The sequence below is a fragment of the Hemicordylus capensis genome, chromosome 8, assembly GCF_027244095.1.
Source record: "Hemicordylus capensis ecotype Gifberg chromosome 8, rHemCap1.1.pri, whole genome shotgun sequence".
Taxonomy (NCBI): domain Eukaryota; kingdom Metazoa; phylum Chordata; class Lepidosauria; order Squamata; family Cordylidae; genus Hemicordylus; species Hemicordylus capensis.
In genome coordinates, this window is record NC_069664.1 from 8,763,806 (window position 1) to 8,789,119 (window position 25,314).

The window sequence follows — 25,314 nt, forward strand, 5'->3', positions numbered from 1 at the left end:
TGCTTTTCTAGATTATCAAACATTTTTGCATATCACATATCCACAGAAGATACCGTCCAACTTCAGTGAAGATTCAGAGGACGAGGTATTTAGAGTTTTTAAAATGCAACGATTAAAAACCTAGTGGTGTTGCCAGCATGCTAATAATAACTGCACAGTATGGCCTTTCTACGAAAATTAATAGATGGGGAACTCTCATTTCAGACTAAACTGGCAGTGTGGAACAAGGCCAAGTTCTAGATTTCATTGCCCAAAGATCTTGTTTTCCTAGGCGGGCCCTTGCTGCCGCCTCTCTTCAGCCTTGCTTCTACTTTTTCTTTCCTGAGTTCTGCCCTGCCTCTTTGTTGAATCAGCACAGCTCAGTCAGTGGCAGCCAGAGACCCCTTCTGCCCACCATGCTGTGACATGAGGGCAGCCCGGCCAATCACTGCCTTTGTCTCTGCAGCCACTGTCACCAAGTCCATCCATTCATTAACGTAGTGATGAGGCATGCCATGCGCAGAAGCACTTCCAACGTACTCTTCTAACCAATTCTATTTTTCCTTTGTCTTGTTCTAAACGATCCAGAGCTCACAGGCTTATATTATATCAATAAACAAGACAAACTACACAGTTCATCTGAGGCAACAGTAAGTGACTTCCGGCTCTGGGGATCTTTCTTGTTCCTGGTGGTTTCTAGACTGTTCAGTAGTTCCTCAAGGCGTATCAGGTCCCCTCCACCCTCTCCTGTTTCCTGCTCGTGACCGCCAGGGAGATACTATAAGCATGTAGAGTATTCTTCAGGTCAAACTACACGTGGTGTTCTCTGGTTGATAGAAACCAGTTCGTAATTGGGGTGTGTGTGTGTGTGTGTGTGTGTGTCATATTCCCTATTTGAAAAGTGAAAAAATAACCCATTTTCTGTGGGGTGGTGGTGGTGATATTTTATTTTCAGAAAAATGAAAAACCTGTGTTTTTTCAGCCCCCACCCCACCCCATTTATTTCCCCCAGGTCTTTATATATCTAATCCTGCCCCCTGGGACTGCTTTTTGCCAGGGGAAAGGGAGCTCTCGGCCATAGCTCAGTGGCAGAGCATCTGCTTTGCATGCAAAAGGTCCCAGGTTCAGACCCTGGCATCTCCAGGTAAGGCTCGGGAAGACTCCTATCTGAAACCTTGGAGAGCTGCTGCCAGTCAGAGTAGACAATACTGAACTAGATGTCGCAATGGTCTGACTCAGTAGACAGCAGCTTCCTATTTCCTTGTGAAATTTTTCAGTAGCTTTTTCCCTTGGCAAACAGCAAGTGCAGAGCCGGAACAGGGCTTGACAAATCCCAGGTAACCGTGCCACCTAGAAATTGAACTTTGGTACCTAGACTAGGGTATTCGGAGACAGAGAGGCGATTCTCACGATCAGTGAGAAGAGCTGTTAAGGGGATTTGCGAGGAGAGTGGGCTTAGTTCCGGGATGCCCCGTGCAAGTGTGTAGGGCATCCTAGAGAGACCCTTGAGCCTTTGAGGCTGCTTGCAAGCCTCCCTGTTGGGGGTCTACTCATGTGTTGCCGCGTGCTGTGGCAACACACAAGGAAAAAGACAAGGTGAATGGACCGCTCGCTCCATTGACTTTGTCTTAGGGGAAGGGTATTTATGAGGGTTAGCTGCCGGGAGCCACACAGCACCCATTGCAGCACACGATCACCCTGTGAGATCTGCCCCCCCCACACCCCCGCATAGAGACGTAGCCATCTGGGAATGCCTATGTTGATGCCCTCTGGTTGTGTTTATCCACAGAACATTTTTGACAGATGACTTTATAGTTTATACGTATAACAAAGGGGGTTTTGTGGAACCCAATTCGCCAAGTCTTAAGGTAACGGCTCTTTTTTGCTTTGTAGTTTCTACAGTGTTTATTTATTTAAACTTTATTATTATTTAAGCATACCAGTTTTACAAACAGGGAAACAATGACACATTCACTTGCAGGTTGATACAAAAGGAAGAATTACTGGGGTTCTGGGAGAGGAGTTGGGGACACAGATAAAGTGACACAGGCATTATTCTTTAATTTTATTGAAATATAACCTGAACAGCAAGCAAAGTGGAGAGGGTGGGTGCGGTGCTAAATATTTGGGTTCAGAAAAGTGGCGGATGCTTGAAAGGAGGCAGGTGAGATAAGATGGGATGAGCTTGATTGAAACCAATGAGATGCGCAAGACTGAATGATGTGACACAGTGCAACGCAAGACCTGGCCTTCTAGGTTTCAGCTCTCAAAGGCAGAGCTCTGTTCCAGAGTAGATCTTCTTCGCTATAGAGCAGGGGCAGGCAGCTTTTGGCACTGCAACTCTGTCCTGCTCTGTTGCTGAATGACGACAACTTTCACAATCAGTGTCTTGTGGTTGGGGATGATGGGAGTTGTGGCCCAGCGACATTTGGAGTGCCTACGGTTGCCTACTCCTAGGGTGGCCATATTCTGGCTTTGCAAATCCGAGTGCCTAATTTGCATTATGTACATTGGCTTGGAAATGATTTTTTTAGCAGAACAGGGACTGCATGTTTTGCTCTGTAACTCCGCTTCTACAAGGGCTAGAGCTTAGCTGTGTGTGTTTTTTTTAAAAAAACCCAAATGAAAGCTGAAATCTGGGCAAATCTGAGTGGGCTAAGCAATCTGGGTGAGATGCTTAAAATCCAGGTGGAATCCGGGGGGCGTGGCAACTCTATGACTAAGAAAAATATTTATATACTACTTTTCATCAAAAGTTCCCAAAGCGGTTTACGTAGATAAAAATAAATATAATGGCTCCCTGCCCACAAAGGGCTCACAATCTAAAAGATAAGACACCAGCAACAGCCACTGGAGGGATGCTGTGCTAAGGATGGATAGGGCCAGTTGCTCTCCCTTGGCTAAATAAAGAGAATCACCACTTTTAAAAGGTGCCACTTTTGTTCAGTCAGGAGGGGTCAGTACCGACTCCTCCAAGTGCCCCACCCAGTTTTGGGACCTGCACACGCTCCTGTTTTGTGATGGTGTGCAAGGGGAAAACAAGGTTGGAGGCGCTGGCTCTGATTGTCAGAGAGCCTCTTGTGGGTAGGAGGACTCCATCCTACCCAGCAGCTATATCCAGCCCTCCTAACCAGTGGGAGCCCCACGGATGGCACCTTCTACTTCGTGTTTCCCTTGCATATGATCACCAATGGGAGTGCACACATCTCCCCAACCTGGGAAGGACACTTGTCCTACCCAATCCTCAACTGTGTGAATGAGCCTACTCTCTAGGGTTGGTCAAAGACAGCCTGGTAGCAAGTAAGACTTCAGCTGTTACTAACAATTTCATAGAAGGGAAAGTAAAATAGTCCTATATTCAGAAGCTCAGAGGCGATATTCAAACTAACATATTGTCCAGTTGGGGCAGAACAGGAGGATACTGTACATTCTTTTGTTTGTTTGTGTTAAGCCTCTATGCTCGGCCAACTATTTCCCCACCAATGTTTAGGGTGAATGCTTCTATCAAGGATATGTTGAAGGGCACCCCAAATCTCTTGCAACATTTACCACCTGTTCTGGGCTCAGGTAAGAGCACATCTGTGCTGGGGTTAGTGAAATTCACATCCCGTCTCGTAGATTAAGAAGCACAATCTTCTGTTTTATTGGAAGCGCAGCTTATACTGCAAATGACTTGTACATGCATAGGACTAAGGCCCATTAACTCCATATTTACTTTTAATGCTAAAGTAAATGGGGTAGAATTGCTGGGGAGAATTGGTGAGTGAAGTGGGGGTGGGTGCTTAGCCCTTCCTCAAACCTGTAGGTTCTCCTGCAAATACTTCTTCCTTATGGTGTGTTTTCTTTTGCTTGTAACTCAGCTGGGCTGCAAAATCACCTGGAAGGAAAACCACTTGGGTGGGTGGTTGCATGCTAATTCCCTCCACTGTCTGTATGCAAATTTGCATACAGAACCCCTAATGCAGCATTAAGAACATAAGAACAGACCTGCTGGATCAGGCCCAAGGCCCATCTGGTTTCACACCATGGCCCACCAGATGCTGCTGGGAGCCCACAGGCAGGAGTTGAGGGCATGCCCTCTCTCCTGCTGTTACTGCCCTGCAACTGGTACTCAGAGACATCCTGAGGTGGTCTATAACCCTCTGACTAGTAGCCATTGATAGACCTCTCCTCCATGAAGTTATCCAAACCCCTCTTCAAGCCATCCAGGTGGTTGGCTGTCACCACATCTTGTGGCAGAGAATTCCACGAGTTGATTATGCATTGTGTGGGGAAAGTACCTCCGTTTGTTGGACGTACATTCCTCCCAGGGGCAGATCTCCCATTGGACGACTCCGTGCAGAGAACACAGGCCATCCAGTCCAGGGCTGGGGGAATGGCCACTGCTAACCCCCACCCATCTCCCTTCCTCCCTCGCAGCTGGCAAAGCGCCAGCACTCCAGCGAATAGTGTCACTGCTCAGCAACAGACCTGCCTCCACAGCTGCCCACCTGGTGGCAATGAGGGCAGAAGAAGGGAGGGAGGTGGGCAGTCGGAGGCTAGCAGTGGCAGGAGCTGCCAGAAAAAATTTAGCTGCAGACTGCTGCCCATGCTGCTATGCTAGTGGTTCCTCCTGCAGTGTCATGCTCCTGCCCTAGTGGTGGCTCCTGCCGTCTTCCAGGGCAGTTCCATCAACCCATGGCAGTGCTGCTGCCAATGTGAGGAGCATTGCTGCTGCGGCCCAAGAGGTCTGGGGCAGCTTCCTTTTGAGGCAAGGCTACAACATCTTCAAGATCGCAGATAGTTGGCCGGTTTGCATGATTCTGATTAACGTAGGAGATGGTAAAGGTCAAGTGTGCCATCGAGTCGTTGCTGACTCCTGGCAACCACAGAGCCCTGGGGTTGTCTTTGGTAGAATACAGGAGGGGTTGACCATTGCCTCCTCCTGCACAGTATGGGATGATGCCTTCCAGCATCTTCCTATATTGCTGCTGCCCAATATAGGTGTTTCCCACAGCCTGGGAAACACACCAGTGGTTGCTGAACCAGCAACCTCTTTGTTCCCTAGGCAAGTTACTTCCCTACTGCACCATTAGGTGGCTTAAAGGTAAAGTGTGTTGTAAAGTTGATTTTGACTCCTGGTGCCCACAGAGCCCTGTGGTTGTCTTTGGTAGAATACAGGAGAGGTTTACCATTGCCTCCTCCCATGCAGTATGAGATGATGCCTTTCAGCATCTTCCTAGATTGCTGCTGCCCGATAGAGGTGTTTCCCATAGTCTGGGAAACATACCAGTGGGGATTCGAAGCGGCAACTTCTGGCTTGAAAAGTCATTTCCCCGCTGCACCATCCCCAATCCAGGAGTTGTGCATGCTCCCATTTTCCTATTGGCTGCGAGTAAAAAAAAAACCATGGCTGGAGGTGCTGTCAGTGGTGGTCTGCTGTGCAGCAGCTGGGTTGGAGAGCTCCGTCCTACCCAGCAGCTGCAGGGGGAAAAGGCCTCTGACCCAGCTGTTGTTTAACAGATGATCACTTCCTCCCCCTCCTCCCTTGCTTTTTACTCATAGATGATCACAAAACGGGAGGGTGCCCAAACTTGGGTTGGATGCGTCCCTCACCCTAATTAGGATCACAACGAGAACAGCCCATTGTGTCTAAACTGCTGCCTTCCTGCAGTCTGGCTCGTGCTTTCCTGTTTTTCAGAGGATTGCTGCAGTTTGAGAACGTCAGCTATGGAATTGAGATTTTGGGGTCCTCGTCTACGAATGAACATCTTGTTTATCAAATAAGGAATGAAAACATCCAGGGCCCACTTTTGACGGAAGCCGACAACATGCTCACGGAGAAAGTTTATGAAGTGGGACCCGAGGAGGTGTCTTACAAGTTGCTCTCCGACACTGAAGTCAGTGCTGATCTTTTCCCTCTGTTTTTTAAAAGCTTGATAAGAACACCTATTATTTATTATTTATTATTTATTATTATTTATTCGATTTCTATTCTGCCCTTCCAGAAATGGCTCAGGGTGGTTTACACAGAGAAATAATAAATAAATAAGATGGCTCCCTGTCCCCAAAGGGCTCACAATCTAAAAAGAAACATAAAATAGACACCAGCAACAGTCACTGGAGGTACTGTGCTGGAGGTGGATAGGGCCAGTTACTCTCCCCCTGCTAAATACAAGAGAATCACCACATTATAAGGTGCCTCTTTGCCAAGTTAGCCGGGGCAGTTAGCAGTTAGCATATTTGCAGATTTTGATCAAGATCTGCAAATATAAAACTCGTAACTAATGCAGAACAACTTTGCTGGTGGTGCATGTAATATTAAATGTGTTTGTGCATATGCAGCATCGTAGACTCCATGAAAATTTAAGCTTCACAAAACTGACTGACTGGGCTGGAGAGATGAGGACCAAGTCGGTGAAGAGCCAGTCTTGCAATAGCAAGGAGCCCCTTTGTTAAGCAGGGTTCACCTCGATTTGCATTTGGATGGGTTGCTACGTGCAAGCGCCCTCTGCTGTAATAGCAATAGCAATAGCACTTACATTTATATACCGCTCTATAGCCGAAGCTCCCTAAGCGGTTTACAATGATTTAGCATATTGCCCCCAACATTCTGGGTACTCATTTTACCGACCTCGGAAGGATGGAAGGCTGAGTCAACCTTGAGCCCCTGGTCAGGATTGAACTTGCAACCTTCTGGTTACAGGGCGGCAGTTTTACCACTGCGCCACCAGGGTAAGATGGTGCATGTAATATCCCATCCCCTTAGGGGATGGGACCATAGCTCAGTGTCAGAGTATTTGCTTTTATGCAGAAGATCTCAGGTTCACTCCCTTGGCATCTCCAGGTAGGACTGGGAAGGTCTCCTGCCTGTAACCTTGGATAGCCACTGCCAGTCTATTTGCATTCAAGTGCCTCTTTAAGATGCACCTTTCCACATTGGCTTTCCCTGATTTTCCTTCAGTTCTTTTTTCTCCCTGCCCCTCCCCCCCCCGGTGTCATGCTTTGTTTTTATCTGTAGATTGTAAACCTGTGGGTAGAGACTGTTTGATTTTCAGCATCATCATCTTAATTTCATTCCCTGATCAGTTTCACAATCTTGCGCACACAGATACAGTAAAATTGCAAATACAATAAGGCGCCTACAGTCTCCAGTGCAATCCTTATTTAGCTCACATCGTCTTTTGCCTACTGCAGCACTGAATTTTACAGCACTATATTTATTTATTTATTCATTTATTTCATTTTTATACCGCCCCATCCAGAGGCTCTGGGCAGTGCACAACAACAAAACAAAAACCAGCGAACAATCATTTAAAACAATCAACTTAAAACAATACAAAAACAGATTTAAAATTGTATGTGACTTCTGGATATTTATCAGAAAGAAGCCAGATTAAATAAAATTCATCTGAATGTTCCAGAAAATTCACTAATAGGGGAGTAATTAAGGACTGTCTAAGATCATTATAAAATGGGCAGTAAAGTAAAATATGCCCTAAGGAGGTCCAACCTCCTCCGTTTCACTTGGGTAGACATGTTCATTATATGGTATTTTTAAAATTTGTTCCTCTAGCACTACTGAAGGGAGAATAAGGGAAGAGACCTGGTCTTGTGGTAGCAAGCATGACTTGTTCCCCATCCCATAGCTAAGCAGGACCTGCCTGGTTGCATATGAATTGGAGACTTGATCTGTGAGCACTGTAAGATATTCCCCTCAAGGGATGGAGCCGCTCTGGGAAGAGCATCTAGGCTCCAAGTTCCCTCCCTGGCTGCATCTCCAAGATAGGGCTGAGAGAGATTCCTGTCCTGCCTGCAACACTGGAGAGCCGCTGCCAGTCTGTGAAGACAATACTGAGCTAGATGGACCAATGGTCTGACACAGTATATGGCAGCTTCCGATGTTCCTAATATCAAACCTCTTTGTACAGTGACTAGCAATTTTACGCACTTTAGAAGTAATAACAACAATGACTTTCAAGAGAGCAGTTTAGTACAAATTTCTAATAATCTGTTGTGTTAATGATATATACGTTAGAATAAACGGCTGTCTGGGCAGAGCCAAAATTTAGAGAAGCTTCAGTAAGTAAAATCCGTACATGATTCCTAAAAGTGAATGACTGTCTTTGTTGTCAGCCACAGGCAGATGTCACCAAATCTCACCGATATATAGAAATGTATATCATTGTTGACAAGGGCTTGGTAAGTTTCTGATGGTCAAACTGGCTTTCTTTTGAATCTTAGGAAAGGCAGCCCTTCCCAGTGTGGTGTGGTGGGTTGAGTGTTGGACTTGGATGGGGAGACCTGGTTTGAATGTCATCTTGTTGGGTGAACTTGGGCCGGGGAGGATTCTGAGCTGCCTTGGTTTGAATTTGGATGGGTGACTACATGCGAGTGAGTGCTGTCGGATATTCCCCTTAGAGCAGTGATTCTCAAACTTGGGTCCTCAGGTGTTATTGGACTTCAACTCCCATAATCCCCAACCAAAGGCCACTGAGGCTGGGGATTATGGGAGTTGAAGTCCAATAACACCTGAGGACCCAAGTTTGAGAATCCCTGCCTTAGAGGATGGGGCCATAGCTCAGTGGTAAAGCATCTGCTTTGCATGCAGAAGGTCCCAGATTCAATCCTCCAGGCAGGGCTGGGAGCGACTCCTGCCTGAAAGCTTGGAGAAGCCACTGCCAGCCAGCCAGTGCTGAGCTAGGTGGACCAATCAACTGACCCTCTATAAGACAGCTTCATATGTTCTTATGTTCCAGTCACTTTCTCTCCATCTAACCTGCCTCAAAGGGGTTATTTTGAGGGGGGAAGTGGGGTTTTTATTTATTTACTTACTAGGTTTATAAACCACCCAATGTAAAACCTCTCCAACCAACAATTAAAAACAATGGAAATGATTAGAGGAATATAGTTTTTTAAAACTAAAAGCCTGGAAAAACTGGTGTGTCTTTCTTGAAGGCAGCCAGAGATGGGGAACGGGGAAGCACTTACTCTGACGGGAGTGCATTCCAAAGTCCCCGGGTGGCTCTAGAGAAGGCCCATTTCCAAAGTCCCAGGGAACCAAATGAGCCAGGGGCAACCTCTGCTGATGATCTCGGGAGGCGACAGGGTTCATGACAAAGGAGGCACTTTTAAAAATGGTCTTCAGTATGCACTGAACTTTTCGGCAGAAGAATCGTGCCCTGGAACATGCACTGTACAGATGTGGATAATGTATGATTCCAAATAGCAGTGACCTGGATACTGACTCCCTAGGAAAGGAGCCAGCCGAATCAGAAACACAGAGGGCAGAGGCACCGGATCAAGGCCCTGACACTGAGTTAAGCATCCAAGGACTCCTCAAGCCATAGGCTCCCGAACCAGAGAACACCTTCCACCCAAGTTGGGACCCCCAGTGGCTGCAGCCCCCCTGAGCTTGGCACTATTGAGGTACCAGCATCCTTGCTGCCCAAGGCCTAGCATTCTACCATGCCGGTTCACCACTACAGATACTGCATTGGGCAGACAGGGTACAGGCTGGTGAAATGTTGCTGTAAACCTCTGCATTCCTCAGCAAGGGGACAGGTCCTGGAAAGGGTAGTGTGCTCAGGCAATACCCAAGTGCTCATTTCTCATTCAGGTCTTTTGGAAGCGTGATGCCACCTTCTCCCTGAGACCTGTCCATGGTTCTGAAGAGTTGGTAGGGCCGTTCACACAGTCAACATTAGGGAAGGAGAAGCGTCCTATCCTAATTTGGGAGCTCTGAGTCTCCACACTCCTGTTGGCCAATCATGTGTGAGTTAATGCTATCAGTGATCGTCTGCTAGGCAGCAGCTGGATTAGAGGACTTTCCCTCCTACCCCCTCTAGCAGCCGGGTACAGTTTAGCAGACCATGCTTAGTGATGCCGCCGCCGCCTAGCAGACCATCACTGACAGTGCCTTGGATTTAATTTGCACACGACTGGCAAACAGGAGCATGCACAGAGTATCCTGCCTTTGAGCCTGGAGGTGGCCTATAGTCCTCAGACTAGTAGCCACTGATAGACCTGTCCGTGGATTTGTTTAGGCCCCTCTAAAAGCCGTCCAAGAGGGTGGCCATCACCACATCCCATGGCAGAGAATTCCATGGATTAATTCTGCGCTGTGTGAAGAACTCCTTCCTTTTGTTGGTCCTCAGTTTCCTGGCCATCAGTTTCATGGGGTGATCTCTGGTTCCAGGGTTGTGAAAGGGTCTCTCTGCACTCTTCCCCCACACATAATGTTATAGACCTCTAGCTGGTCTGTAGAGGAGAGCTGGTCTTGTGGTAGCAAGCATGACTTGTCCCCTTAGCTAAGCAGGGTCTGCCCTGGTTGCATATGAATGGGAGACTTGATGTGTGAACACTGCAAGATATTCCCCTCAGGGGATGGAGCCGCTCTGGGAAGAGTAGAAGGTTTCAAGTTCCCTCCCAGGCTTCTCCAAGATAGGTCTGAGAGAGATTCCTGCCTGCAACCTTGGAGAAGCCGCTGGCAGTCTGTGAAGACAATACTGAGCTAGATAGACCAATGGTCTGACTCAGTATATGGCAGTTTCCTATGTTCCTGTGTTCCCCTTAGTTGCCTCCTTTCTAAACGAAAAAAGCCCCAGGTGTTGTAGCCTTGCCAGTTGTGGTGATGTTAAAAAAACAACCAATGCCATTTTCTTTTTGTCCCACTGCATCTGTCTGATTCCTTTTCAGTACTTCTATTTGGGTAGAAACCAGGAGATTGTAACCCAGAGTATAGCTCAAGTTATCGGCTTTGTCAACAGTGTAAGTTACTGCCGTGTTTTGTTTCTCTTCCATGCTGACAAGAACACCTGGAATTGGGTGTAGAGGAGGGAGGGATGCACAGGGATGGAGCGCTGGTACTTCTCGGTAGGGGTGTGCATGAACCGGTTCGGCGAAAGACTGGCGTTTGAGCTGGTTCGAAGGTGTGTGGGGGGGTTGCTTTAAGGACCGGGGAGGGTGCCCTTACCTCCCTCGCCGCATTTCCCCCTCCGGTCCTGCTTCCAAAACCGCTGTCGTGAGTTCCATACACATCCCTACTTCTCGGGTTCTCTGGCTGTTGGCCTGGGCGTGGCCATGGGAGCTGTCATGGAGAGCACCTGCACTTCTGAATTTGCAACTACATCAGTGCCTGGAATGCTTTCACTTGGACTTTCCTCTACCGCCCCTGTCCTGCTAGCAATTCTTTGGCATCCACATACATAGCGCTGGATGCCAGGAATATGCACACACCAAGTCACAGCTTGTGATCGTTTCCCAATATTGCAGTGTTATGTAATGTTCTGTTTTGTAACCACTCGAGTAGCTTGTTGGAAGGGCAGCGGATCAGTCATGATGGACACAAACAAATTGCTGTCATTGATCATTACCTTTAGTCATGTCAATGAAGTCACGATCTGCCCTAGGGAAGGGATTTCAGTGATCCCAGTTATAGCAGAGCAAGCGTGTGTGAGAAGAACCAAGCCCATTGAGAGTTTAATGAGGCAGACATTTAAGGACCAGAAGGTTTATTTAGGAAGTTACATACTTGGATAGAAAGCCTGTGCCCCTGCTCTTTCTATGTCTTCATAGTGTGAGAACAGTGCAAAGGAGGAGGAGAGAGTAAAATGCAGCAAGCAGGCAGGAAGGAAGAGGAGGGGGAGATCCGAGAGTCTACCAATCAAAAGCCAGAGTAGAAAGAGAGACAACAAGAGGGGAAACAAAAGAGGAAGACCCATACTTAACCATCTCTATTTCTAATGCCCCCAGTGGCCAGTAGGATAGAAGGTGCCAAGAGTTGTGCCCGGAGCTGTATCTCCAACATGATCTACCCCAGGGGTTCCCCTAGGGGCACTTGAAGGGCTCCCAAGGGCTGCTCAGAGCCCTCTTGCCTTTCCATGCTGCAGCCATGCTATTTATTCCCCCTCCGAGGATTGCTGGCTTGAAATCCGCACACCCAGCTTCCCTTCCTCTCTGCACTCTCGCTGACTGCAGAGAGACCGCTCTTCTGAACATCCGAATTTGGGAGGTGGAGGGTGGGTGCAGAATCGCAGGTCCACTGGCCCTGAGGTTCTGCGTTGCATGCGAATACGGCCACTGTGATGAATGTTATCTAATTACAACACAGGGCACTCGAAACCTATTTGAACATGTATTTTTCCATATCTTTTCAGATATTTAGCAGCCTTAACATAACAGTTGTCCTCTCCTCTTTGGAATTCTGGACAGATCATAATAAAATCTCCACATCGGAAGAGCCCGACAAGTTACTTCGCAGTTTTCTGCTATGGAAAAATTCCTATCTTGTTCTGCGACCTCATGACGTGGCATACTTATTAGTGTAAGACGAATATTATCTAATTTTAAGTGCACACCGGCTCTAATCTTGTTACACCTTTCCCACTGAGCTGTTGTATTTTTTGGTAAAGAATAAATGCACATACACGCAACCAATACATATGTTCATATAATTCAAAATAATGCAGAATAGGGGTGGGTGGCAGGCACAAAAAACACCCCCAGTCCTGCATCAGCTAGCCCCTCCTCTCCCCTGAAATGCTTAGCAATGGGAGAAAGGCTGGTCTTGTGGTAGCCAGTGTGAAGTGTCCCCTTTGCTAAGCAGGGTCTGCCTTGGTTTGCATTTGGATGGGAGACTACATGTGAGTGCTGTAAGATATTTCCCTTAGGGGAGGGGGCTGCAGCTCAATGGAAGAGCATCTAGAGCCCAGGTTCACTCCCTGGCAGCATCTCCAGGTTGGACTGGGAGAGACTCCTGCCTGGAACCTTGGGGAGCTGCTGCCAGTCAGTGTAGACAATCTTGAGCAGCTTCCTGTGTCCTGATGACAGCATCCCATCACGTGTTTCTTCACCCCTCAAGCTGTATCCTTGGCTACCGTTAGAAGGAGGGGACCATAATCACATCTACTTTTCTATTGCTGCCTTTTGCAGCTTGACCTGGGCTGGCTGCTGATGGCAGCAGCCTTGTGTTTAAGGTCACATTGGATTATTTCTTACGTCTCATGTTTCTTCCACTGAACTCAAGGCAGCCTATAAAAGGTTCCCCCAGCAGAATCCCCGCCAAGTATTGACCAGACCAAATCCTGCTTAGCGCCATCAAGGCTGCTTCACCATATGCCTTCAGGGCTGAACTGCATGTTCCTCCAAGCATGTGCTTGCTGTTTTTTTAAAAAATATGAAATTACAGGCAAACCGGGCCCTCATAGAGCAGGACTGTGGCCGGGGCCTCTGCATTCCAGGGCCATTTAGAAAGGACATTTCAGTGGACATACCCTGCCATTCGTTTTAGGATGTCCTGACACTAGTCCGCCGTAGGACTTGCATGCGGAACATCCCAGGTTCCATCCTTGGCAGCATCTCCAGGCAAGGTTGGGAAAGTCTCCTGCCTGAAACCCTGGAGAGAGCCACTGCCAGTTGGTGTAGGCAATGCTGAGCTAGATGGACCAAGGGTCTGACTCAGTATATGGCAGCTTCCTATGTTCCTAAGGTAGGAGGAATGGTAATAAATGATTCGAATGGCAAGAACAACACATCATTTCCAATGTAGAAAGCGAAGGGCTCAGCATCCCTGCTGAGACCCTGGAGGGAGAAATGTACCAGGACTGCATTCCTGCCAGTCTCAAGCATTACACTACTGGGCTTGAGTCTAAGTATAGCTCAGCTCCTAAACATTTTCAGCCTTATTGTGGATGGCAGAGCAGGAGCCTCCTGTATGAGATGTTGCATTGCGCGAGCACCCCCAGCTGGCCAAAGAGTTGCAAGCAACATTTTCCTAATGTGAGACTTAAAAGTTTACATAGGAAACTGCCTTCTACTGAGTCAGACCATTGGTTCACCTTGCTCTATACTGTCTACACTGACTGGCAGCGGTTCCAAGGTTCCAGGCAGGATCCTTTCCCAGCCCCACCTGGAGATGCTGCCAGGGATGGAACCTGAGACCTTCTGCCTGCAAGCACGCAGATGCTTATCCACTGAGTGATGGCCCCATCCTCTAAGAAGAACATCTTACAGTGCTTGAATGTAGTTCCCCATCCAAATGCAAATCAAGGCAGACCCTGCCTAACCAAGGGGACAATTCATACTTGCTACCACAAGACTATCTCTCCATCCCAAGTGCTCTTGAATCTCTTCCCATTAGTTGAGCATGTAAAATACATGTGTAACGTTTGTAATGAGTCTTGGTCATGGGGAGATTTTGGTAAGTAGCTTGTAGATGCTCTGGACCCTCCAGAGTACATGACCCAGCTTCTGTTTTTGTGCTTTAGTTACAGGGAGAAGCCTCAGTATGTAGGAGCAGCCTTTGCAGGAAAGCTGTGCCTCCGGAACTTCGATGCAGGAGTCGCTCTGGTGCAGTATAGCTGATGCTTCTTGATTGATATGCCAGTTCACACGAGCGCATAGCCAGGGTAGAAGAGTTGGGCGCATTCCCAATTGACTGCCGTGTGAATGCCAAGATCCAGGTAGGAGGAGAGGCGCTCCACCTTGTGTGGATGGCTTTTCCTCCACCCTCAGTAAAATCCCTCCAACCAAGGGTGGAGGGGAAGCCGTCTGACCCTGCTCCCGCCTCCCACATGACCACTCTCCCCTTCTCCTACCTTGATCTTGCTGATCAGGAGTGCGCCCAGATCTCCTACCCTGGCTGGGTTCTCCTCCTACTCAGATTTCTCTTGTGTGAACTGGCCTAATAGATTGTTGGTGACCAGGAGGCTCAATCTGTCACTTGCATTTAGGGGATGGTCGCAAATTGCCACATTTGCGGGAATTAAAGAGAACATTTCACCATGGAGTTTTTATATAACTGATAACCTAGTTAAAAGAATTAAAGAGGCATTGCCCTAGTTGCAGAGGGTGTGTCTGCTTGATCTCATAGGCTGGGCAGAGCTACATGGAAGTAGGTGGCCATTCAGGTAACTTGGCCCTACATAGGCAACCTGGCTGTTGTGGAACTACAACTCCCCATCCTTCCCAGCCACCAGTCCCTGGGGATGATGGGAGTTATAGTTCAGACTTGGAGTTTCCAGGGTTGCCCAGCCCTGCCTAAGCTGTCAAGGGCTTTAAAGGTCAAGACCAGTTTTCCAGTCTATCGTTCTGAATTGTATCCCTGCCTCTTCTTAGCTATTTGCTGTTTGAGAGTGTTGGCAATCTTTCCCCTTTCTCCTAGTACCAAAAGTCAATAACCCTGGAGACCTTTTCAGTCATCCTGGCACAAGTGCTGGGACTCAGCCTGGGGATGGACCATGACGATGGCAAGGACTGCCACTGCTCAGCACCCATCTGCGTCATGAACACCCGGGCCGTGTAAGTCCTACTCTTCTCCATTTCCCCACCCGCTCTTGCTTTCCATAGTGCTGAGCCGTAGCTCGTATTTTAATTAGATTTATCATTTTAAATAATTGTAATACTGGGTTTTAAATGTTTTTAGTCTTTTAAATGATTTTGTTAACTGATTTAATGTTTTCAGTGATTTCAGTTGTTAATTGATTTAATGTTTTCAATGATTTTGATTGTAAACCGCCCAGAGACGCACGTTTTGGGTGATATAGAAATATTTTAAATAAAATAAATACATAAATATTCAGAAGTCTTCTTATGATAGTCCATGAGCCAAGCCCACACATTTTGGCCATCGGTATTATCTCAGGGGACAACTGCTCATAGTGATTTCTGGCAACGGCTGCTCCCTAGAAATGGAAAATAGGTGGTTAGCCTTGTTGCACTTACAGCTTTCTCTGTGTTATCATCCCTTCTTTATTCCTTCCTCCAAACGATTGGGGTAACATTGTAGTCATTTCTGCACAGAGCAAAGGTTTAGGATCAGGGTTAGGGTAAAATAAAGTAAAGTGTGCCATCGAGTAGATGTTGGCTCCTGGTGACCACAGAGCCCTGTGGTTGTCTTTGGTAGAATGCAGGAGGGGTTGACCATTGCCATCTTCCACGCAGAGTGAGATGATGCCTTTCAGCATCTATATCGCTGATGCCCAATAGAGGTGTTTCCCATAGTCTGGGAAACATACCAGCGGGGATTCAAGTTGCTTGCTAGTCAAGTCATTTCCCCGCTGCGCCATTAGGTGGTTCTGGGTTAGGATACAATGAACAAATTTTTATGCTCTCTCTGTGGAGTAATCTTTGGAAGACTGCCAGTTTTCATTTCCATTTCTCTGACAACATCAATACAACTTTTTAGTAGTTTTTGTGGAATTTGCCTTTTTTTTCACAGCTGTTGCATGCTGGGTGGGTGTCTTCATTGAGTTCTATTCACCATGACCCAAGATCTCACCTGTTAAATCACTGCCTGTTGTTTCCCATCCATGCATTTTGGAAAGCTCCTTTTGGAACTATTTGCAATTTGTTTTGGTGTTCACTCCCCTGAATAATGTAATGGCATCCATCCTTATTGCTCTCCCCTAATTCTGGAGCATTTATGAACAAGTTCATTAAAAAGTACCATACAGATCCTTGGACAACTCCATTCCTTATATTCCTCCATGGTGAAAATTATCCACTTATTCCCACTCCCTGCTTTCTGTTCTTTACTTGGATACCCATCTGTAAGATGTTCCATCCTCTTATCCAGGAACTGCTAGTTTACTCAAGAGTGAGCAACTTTGTCAGATGTTTCTTGAAAGCCCAAGTAATATGCAGTGGACTTTCAACTGGGTCACCCCTGTCTACGTGTGTGTTGACCCTCTCAAATTCAAATTGTTAGACCGGACACATCTTTGCAGAGGCAATATTGATCCTTCTTCAGCAAGACTTGTTTTTCAGATGTGTGATCATTTTATCTTCAATAGTGTTTTTCAATACAGCATATTATATTTTTTATTTCAGACGTTCAAATGGGATCAAACCCTTTAGTAGCTGCAGCATCGAGGACTTCAAGAGTTTCATTAAGTTCAAGGGTGCCCATTGCCTTTCTAACAGACCTCATTTAAAACTGTACTATAAGAAGAGGACCCCAGAGACCCATTCCGTTTGTGGGAATGGGGTTTTGGAGACCGGAGAGAAGTGCGACTGTGGCTCAGAAGAGGTCAGTGACTGAGAAATCTGTATCTTGTGGCTTAGGCTGGGCAAGGGGCAGGTTTGAAAAACCAAAATGAAATCGTACATAAAAACGATTCCCATCCATCACAGCTAGCTTGCAGCCAAACTACAGCTTACATTAAGCGTGGGCTTAACTTCGCTTTTAAAAAGTAGCTCTGTTGCTTCCCTTTTCCCTATCCCCCGGATCAATTTATAAGCGGAGTGTTTTAGAGCTGTATATATTGTGACAGGGCAGGAGTTCCCGATAGGGGGTCCTAATATCTCTGGGATACTTAGGCAGCCACCTAATGGCGCAGTGGGGAAGTAACTTGCCTAGGGAGCAAGAGGTTGCTGGTTCAAATCCCCACTGGTATGTTCCCCAGACTGTGGGAAACTCCTATATTAGACAGCAGCGATATAGGAAGATGCTGAAAGGTATCATCTTGTAGTGCGCGAGAGGAGGCAATGGTATTGCCTACCAAAGACAACCACAGGGCTCTACGGTTGCCAGGAGTCAACACTGACTCGACGGCACAACGTTTACTTGAATGGCTCCCAGGGGTTATTCTGAGCTCTCCTGCCTCCCCATTCTGCAACCACCAATTTGATCCTCAACTGAGAATTGCTGGCTTGAAGCCAACGTGCCCTCAGCAATGTGTCCACTGCAGAAGGGGAGGGGGGGTGAAGGCCCTCCTCCTCTGCTCCTGATTGGCTGGCTACGTGCTGACACTCATCGTATCACTCCCGTCATCCTGACAGACTTCAGAAGATTAGCAGCACGGAGTGTTCCCATTGAAATTAAAATAGGCCCATAATTTCAATAAGGCTGCTTATGAGTAACTTAGTGTGGATGTGAACCAGTGACTGGAGTAGCCAGTCTCCCTAACTGTAACACTTAAATTTGTGCATGCATATGTATTATTATTATTATTTTACATTTTATATCACACTCTTTCTCCAAGGAGCCCAGAGCGGCGTACTACATACTTATGTTCCTCCTCACAACAACCCTGTGAAGTAGGTTAGGCAGAGAGATAAATGACTGGCCCAGAGTCACCCAGCAAGTAACATGGCTGAATGGGGATTTGAACTCGGGTCTCCCTGCTCCTAGACCAGTGCTCTAACCAGTACACCACGCTGGGTCTCTGTTCACACACAATCTCTATGTGGTGTGTGAGCTGAAGGTTTATGCCAGAAGGGTACACTTGTTTAAGAAGATTGTGAATCCCTGTGATAGAAGGGAGTCTAATAACTGTTTATGTTAATCAAACAGTTTGATTACTGTTCCATTTATTGAATTTAGTTTACGTTTTGTTATATATATATATATGACTTTATTTCTCAGTTCAGTTCTGAAAATTATCAGGCATATAGGTGTTTGTCAATTTAATGAATTTTACTTTACTGTGCATGCATTTGTATAATGTTAATAAAGTATTTTTAAAAACAGGATTAGGAAACATCTGGTATCAAGTGTGCTTATTCCTCCAAGGAATTAAATAACTAATCAGATTTCCCCACTTCAGTAGCAGCCAGAATGCACTTCCCCTGTTGATTAGGACTGCAACTGTAAGATCTTTTTTTGGGGGGTGGGGGGTTAAACCTACCCCTGCCCCACCTCAGTCCCAATCAGGATTTGGCCTCTGGAGGCTGCTATTTTGGTCAAAGAAAAGAAGCTCTCATTGATACTAAATTGGATTAAGAAACAAACATTTAACATATATTAGGGCAGTTCACACAATGGTGATTAGGGTAGGAGAAGCCTCCTAATTCATGAGTTGGACGCACTCCTGAATTTTCATTGTGTGTTTGATAAAACCAAGGTCGGAGATGGGGAGCTTGATTGTCAGTTAAGCCCCAGCTGGGTAGGATGACCCTCCACCCACCCCGCCTCCTCGAGAAGCTGGGGAAGGAATCTGGGCGGGGCCTGGCAGCTGATCAAGCTCCCTGCTTCTGATCTTAACCAACACATGATCAAAAATGGAGAGTGCTCCCAGCTCCCAAATTAGGCTAGGAGCCTCCTTCTACCTTACGATGATGGTGTGAACTGCCCTGCTATAGGTTAACAACAGGATCGGTAACTAAACTTCCATCAAAGAGCAGCAGCTGTGTGTGCTGGTGGTGGTGGGGAAGCCAGGACCGAACCAAAGGTTTAGAGCCTATCAGTCTAGAGCTAGATCGGACCTTCCTGCAGCAGCTTTTTAAAAGAGAAAAGTTAAGGGGAGGGTGGATTGCACCCCTGATGATAGCTGATAGTTTGAGCCAAATATTAAGAACATAAGAAAAGCCCTGCTGGACCAGACCAAAGGCCCATCCAGTCCGGCAAGACAGATTTTCCCTTTTGCTGACTTTCATTGTTCCTTCTAGTGTAGAAGCACGATCCATGTGCCGGCACCCAAATGCCCTGTTGGTCTTAGTCCTGGAATGTCAACTTTTGCCTTCAGTTTCCACAACAACAAACAGTCCTGTGATTGTCTTTTCAGGAGTGTAAGCAAAGTAAATGTTGCACTGCATCATGCACGTTTCAGCAAGGGGCCACGTGCAGTAATGAGGCATGCTGCTACAACTGTAAGGTAAGCGGGTGGAGAGCCGGTCTTGTGGTAGCGAGTGCGAGTTGTCCCCTTTGCTAAGCAGGTTTTGCCTTGGTTTGCCATTGGATGGGTGACTGCATGTCAGTCTGCTGTAAGATATTCCCTATTCAGTGGTTCTGAATTCGAATTGATTCGTGCAAACTTTGTGCACATCCCTACAGTTTAAATAATTTTAAAGTAATTTCTAATGTTCATGATAGCTAGAGCACCTGCATGCATGCCGAAGGTTCCAGGTTCACTCCCTGATAGCATCTCCTGGTAGGGCTGAAACCTTGGAGAGCCACTGCCAATCCATGCAGACAATGCTGAGCTTGATGAGCCAGTGCTCTGACTCTGTATAAGGCAGCTTCCTATGTAATGAGTTATGGTTTAAAATCTGAAAACTGTAGGTAGCCATGCCCCTGTGTTTCTGCCCAACATCTAGTCTCAAGCTGTGTTCTGGAGCTTTCTCACTACTTTACGATATTGGCTTCTGGAATTATTTAGGCACCTGCGGAGGCTTCTCTTCGCCTAGGCCACACATTGGTTGTCATATAATCATTCGGATAATGGTTTTCCCCGTGACACTCTATGGATGCGAAAGCTGGACTCTGAAGAAGCAAGATAGAAAAAGCATTGACACGTTTGAATTTTGGTGCTGGAGAAGACTTTTGAGGACACCAGGGACAGCCAGGAAAACAAACAAATGTATCCTAGGACAACTCAATCCAGAATTTTCACTCGAGGCACAAACCAGGCTCAAACTATCATACTTTGGACACATTATGCGAAGACCCAGCTCCCTTGAGAAGTCCATAATGCTGGGAAAGTTGAAGGAAAGAGAAGAAGAGGATGACCAGCAACAAGGTGGATGGACTCGATTACGACAGCCATGAACGCACCACTGAGAGACCTTCATGTCCAAGTTGAAGACAGATCATCCTGGAGAGTGTCTATCTATGTGGTCGCTAAGAGTCGACACTGACTTGACAGCACTCACTCACTCACTCAATCAATCAATCAATCAATCAGTTTCCTTTGAAGATGTCATGTTGCTTTTGAGGATCATCAGTGGCTACTTATGTAAGACTTAAACTGGGATAATTCCTGCATTATTGTGGAAAACTGATCCAGATGCCAGAAAATCTTTCCCCTCCTGTGCTATGTTAATAGGAGTAGTTAAGGACTGAGGGAGTTGGGCACAGACTTATCACATGAGATCAGACATAAGGTTGGTTCTCATGAGCAGCAATAGAGTAGCATTAATACCCTACCCAGGTTCAGAAGCTGCACAATACTCCCACTTTGCAGTCATACACAAGTAAAAAGCAAGGTAGGAGGAGCCAGGGAAGTGAGCCTGTGCGAGGCTCCCGCTGGGTAGAAGGGCTCTGTCCTACCCAGCTGCTGTACCCAGCTGTTTAATGAGATTGGAGGGAAAGCTCTGCTACCCTGTGGGAGCCTTGCACAAGTTCACTTTCCCTGCCTCCTGCCTTGCCTTTTGCTCACACACGATCATAAAAAGGGAGGGTGCACAGCTCCCCAATAAAGGTAGGGTGCTTGTCCTACCGCCCTGAGCCATTTTGGAAGGGCGGTATACAAATCAAATAAATAAATAATAAAAAATAATAAATAACATAATTACTGATGGTGTGAACTAGCCTATAGGCTCCCTTCCCTGCACCAGAGATTCCCAGTTTGTTGACCCCGAAGCCAATCTATCACATAGATCGTAATTATCATTCATAATTTCAAAGAAAAGCAGGCTATACACTTTAAAAATAAAAATTTAAAAAGTAAATAATAGCGCTTCTTAGAAATCTTGTAGAGCTATTCAGAAGTCCATTGCATGAATACTGCTACTTAATCTTTTCTTTCTTTCTTTCTTTCTAAAAAAATCTAGTTTAAGCCAAAAAACACAGTATGTCGATCAAGCGTTGATAGCACCTGTGATTTTCCGGAGTACTGCAATGGGACATCTGCAGTGTGCCCGCCTGATGTTTATGTCCAGAATGGGTACAGGTGTGCTGGAAATACTGGCTATTGTTATGGTGGAGCGTGCCAGTCCCCTGATCTACACTGCCAGGAGATCTTTGGCAAAAGTAAGGAAGATGACTCTTTCTGCTCCCCCTTGATTAAAAAACCCACTTTGTTTATAGAAGAGGAACCAGCAACATCTTCCATCTGGCACCTCTGTGTGTGTGTGTGTGAGAGAGAGGGGGGGGCAATGTATATGTATATAACTGAGGGTACATCATTATTGTCAGTTTTATATCACCATAACTATATCATGGCATCCCCCCAAGAATACCAGGAATGTTGTTTGGCGAGAGTGTTGAGAGTTGCGTGTCAGTGTCAGAAATGCACAGCCCCGTTTACAGAACTACAGTTCTCAGGATTCCCCGTGGAGAGAGAATAACCAGATTACGCCGGCTGAAATCCGTCGTGTAGAAGGCAGTTCACAGGATTACAATTAGGAGAGGACAAATGTCCTACTCTAGTTTGAGAACTGTGCACACTCCTGTTTTGTGATCGTGTGCGAGGAGAAAAGCAAGGTCAGAGGAGGAGGAAGGGCTCATCTGGGCGAGAGCAGCTGGGTCGGACGGTGCTGTCTGACCCAGCTCTCATATCCGGCCTTTTACCGAGGTGGGCCGGGTCACCCTCCGAGGCAGTTCCTCTCTCCTGTATGATTACTTCTTCCCGCGCCAACCTTGCAGTTCCCCTCGCACACAATCACAAAACAGGAGTGCACACAGCTCCTCATCTAGGGTAGGAAACTTGTCCTACCCAAATTATAATTGTGTGAACAAGTCTTGGGGCCGTTCCACACGTGCAAACTAACTGTGTTTAGCTTTAGAGTAACTCTATTTAGCACTCACTGGAGTTAGAATTCTAAACTCCAATTTGCGCCGCAGATGTACAACTAACTGCAGCCATCCCGCCGGGCGTGGAGGGAGAGGGGAGCCCCTCTCTGCCGCCTGGCCTCCCAGCTCGATCCCAGCCCGCTCCGTGGCCAGACTGAGGGCCAAGCGTCATTGTGTCAGTGACCCGGCTGCAATTGGACACGATCCTCAGCAGGGCGTTCCTTTTGAGATCAGGCATTTTCGGAGTGCTGTGCACACCCTCGCCAGGGGAAGCACATCGAAAAGCCCTTTAAATGTCTTGCAATACCGGCACCGGTTCTGCCAGCCTCGGCACCGTGGCCGCCCCCAACTCAGGTGGCCCCTACCTTGAAAGCCCCGTACAAACTCCGATTCATGGGGGGAGTGGGGGCCTGGGGGGTAGGGATGGAATCCCGCTTTCTCTGCGGGATGGGAGGGCAGAACCCACATTTTCCGGAACGGGATATGAAGATGAAGAAGGGCAAAGGATGCGGTGTTGGGGGGAGTCTATCCCACCATGACCAGGGGAGATTGTCACGAGGGGGGGGGGCCGCTAGAGCACTCTGGCCAGAGCCATCCCAAAGCTGGTGCAAACTTGTCCTACCCAAATTATAATTGTGTGAACAAGTCTTGGGGCCGGTCCACACGTACAAACTGGGTGGGCTTACAGTCTCATGAGAGGGACAGTCTACTGGGGATATACCTGAGCCCATGAAGGCGCTGTCCCCACACACGGACTGAGAGCTCATGAGCTGCATCCATGGGGGCCCTCCTCTAGTGCCTCGCCACTGACTATTCTTCTTTAAAAATAGAACCAAAAAAATTCAAAACTGTCTCTCTCCCCTCATCCGTCTTCTGCATTGCGTGCATCCTGGTGGACACCCCCACACCCCATCTTCAATAGCCTGGCTGCACGCACGGCTGTGGGAAGGTCCAACGGGACCTTCACATTCACCCAAGTTTCAAAGTTCCCAAGTTTCAAAGCGGCTGTTGCTGGTGTCCTTCTTCTGTTTCTTTTTTAGATTGTGAGCCCTTTGGGGACAGGGAGCTCTTTAATTAATGTATTTATTTCTGTATGTAAAATGCTTTGGGAACTTTGGTTGAAAAGCGGTATATAAATATTCGTCTTATTCGTATTTGTACGTCGGAACCGGCACATAGATATGCCCATCGTCCATCAAATGCTTATGACTTTAAGTAGGGTGTATGAATGGCTTCAGAGAACAGTGGGGAAATTAATGACATAAGAACTCAGTTCCTTCTACTCACCCACATGTTCAAGGGTCTGCTACAAAAAGAAAGAAAAAATGGTGAGAGGTCATTATGGGTATTTTTGTCCTAAGTGCGGCCGTTTCAACCTTTGCAGATTCCGGAAATGCTCCTCAGGCCTGTTACGAAGAAATCAATGGACAGACGGATAGATTTGGACACTGTGGGAGCGACCCAAAACATGGATTTAAGGCTTGTTCGGCTCGGTATGTGAATTAGGGAACAGAGAAGACATAACAGTGTGCTGGTGTGTGGGTGTATGTGTGGAGCATCTTCAGTTGTATGGTGCATTATTAAATGATAGTTGAAATGAAACCTCGGGAACTGTATAGTATAGGCATAGGCATAGTCTTTATTTTGGTCTTTGACCAGCATAACAGCAAAATAAACCAAAACAGTTTAGACAATCTACTCCTACAAAGTTTGTTTTGTTTTTTGTTTTTACATTTTATATCCCGCTCTTCCTCCAAGGAGCCCTGAGCGGTGTACTAAGGTTTCTCCTCACAACAACCCTGTGAAGTAGGTTAAGCTGAGAGAGAAGTGACTGGCCCAGAGTCACCCAGCTAGTTTCATGGCTGAATGGGGATTTGAACTCGGGTCTCCCCGGTCCTAGTCCAGCACTCTAGCCACTATACCACAGGATCTCTATAAAATTACCTAAAAACATAGTATAGTGAGTGAGTAGAAGAAGCTAAAAGTTAAGACTATGAACATAAAACTATATGTAAAAATTAATCAACACTGGTATCAGAATGATACTGAGTATAATGGGGACAAGATAGCAAATGTTCAAAAAACATTACTGTTTCACACACTTCAACTGGCCAGGTTCATTTTCAGCTTCAGAAACCTGCCCGTCACGTGCATTCTGAAGAGCCTGCACAAGTAAGGACTTGGCATCCACACACTCCTCAGACTTCCATCCTCTCTCCCATTGGGATATCACAGGCTGTTCAAATACCTAGCAAGGATGTTGCGTGATTTTCTTAGCGCCCCCTGCTGGCCATCTCTTGCCTTCCACGAATAACTCATCCTTTTTCATTACTATTTTTTCGGACAAATGTGGGAAAGGGTGAGTTACTCACAGAAAGTGAGAAATGGCACTGCAGAAATTGTGCGAATTCCTTGCTGGGTGTCTCAACAGCCTATGAGATCTTGCTGGGGGAAAGGACAGAAGTCTGAAGGAGAATGTAAATGCCAAGGAAATTCTCACTTAAAACACTGCAGTTCATTGCTGTCTGGAAGGGGCCAAACGTGAGAAGAACCTCCAGCAATGTGTAATGAGAAACAGATGGGCAGTAATCCTTGGTGTCAGGATTGGAATGTTACCCGAGAGTTGTCCCCATTTCATCTATAAAATGCTATCATGGACATTAGAAATTACTTTACAATTATTTAAACTGTAGGGATGTGCACAAAGTTTGCACGAATCGATTCGAATTCAGAACCACTGAATAGAGTGGAGATTTGTTTGAATTTATTTGAATTCACCCAAAATCAAATCAAATTTGAACAAATTTGACTTTGGCGAATTCAAATTGATTTAAACAAATCTCCACTCTATTCGCTGGTTTCAAATTCAAATTGATTCAGATTTGATTTGTGCGAATTTTGTG

The 25,314-nt window shown here is 46.6% G+C and overlaps 1 protein-coding gene across 2 annotated transcripts in view; it reads left to right on the plus strand.

Moving 5' to 3' along the window:
* The window catches only part of ADAM32 (ADAM metallopeptidase domain 32), a 39,189-nt gene that overhangs the window by 4,656 nt on the left and 9,219 nt on the right, over nucleotides 1-25,314 (plus strand). The window contains exons 2-15 of one of the 2 annotated variants that reach the window (XM_053268967.1): nucleotides 12-85; nucleotides 568-629; nucleotides 1,769-1,847; nucleotides 3,470-3,546; nucleotides 5,660-5,858; nucleotides 8,101-8,160; nucleotides 10,657-10,728; nucleotides 12,117-12,283; nucleotides 14,226-14,307; nucleotides 15,122-15,258; nucleotides 16,789-16,987; nucleotides 19,464-19,553; nucleotides 21,451-21,649; nucleotides 23,796-23,904. In XM_053268967.1, coding sequence (XP_053124942.1) covers nucleotides 12-85; nucleotides 568-629; nucleotides 1,769-1,847; nucleotides 3,470-3,546; nucleotides 5,660-5,858; nucleotides 8,101-8,160; nucleotides 10,657-10,728; nucleotides 12,117-12,283; nucleotides 14,226-14,307; nucleotides 15,122-15,258; nucleotides 16,789-16,987; nucleotides 19,464-19,553; nucleotides 21,451-21,649; nucleotides 23,796-23,904 — 1,606 coding nt within the window. Of the gene's footprint in view, nucleotides 1-11; nucleotides 86-567; nucleotides 630-1,768; nucleotides 1,848-3,469; nucleotides 3,547-5,659; nucleotides 5,859-8,094; nucleotides 8,161-10,656; nucleotides 10,729-12,116; nucleotides 12,284-14,225; nucleotides 14,308-15,121; nucleotides 15,259-16,788; nucleotides 16,988-19,463; nucleotides 19,554-21,450; nucleotides 21,650-23,795; nucleotides 23,905-25,314 lie in introns of both variants that reach the window. The other variant, XM_053268966.1, reaches the window with a different exon arrangement.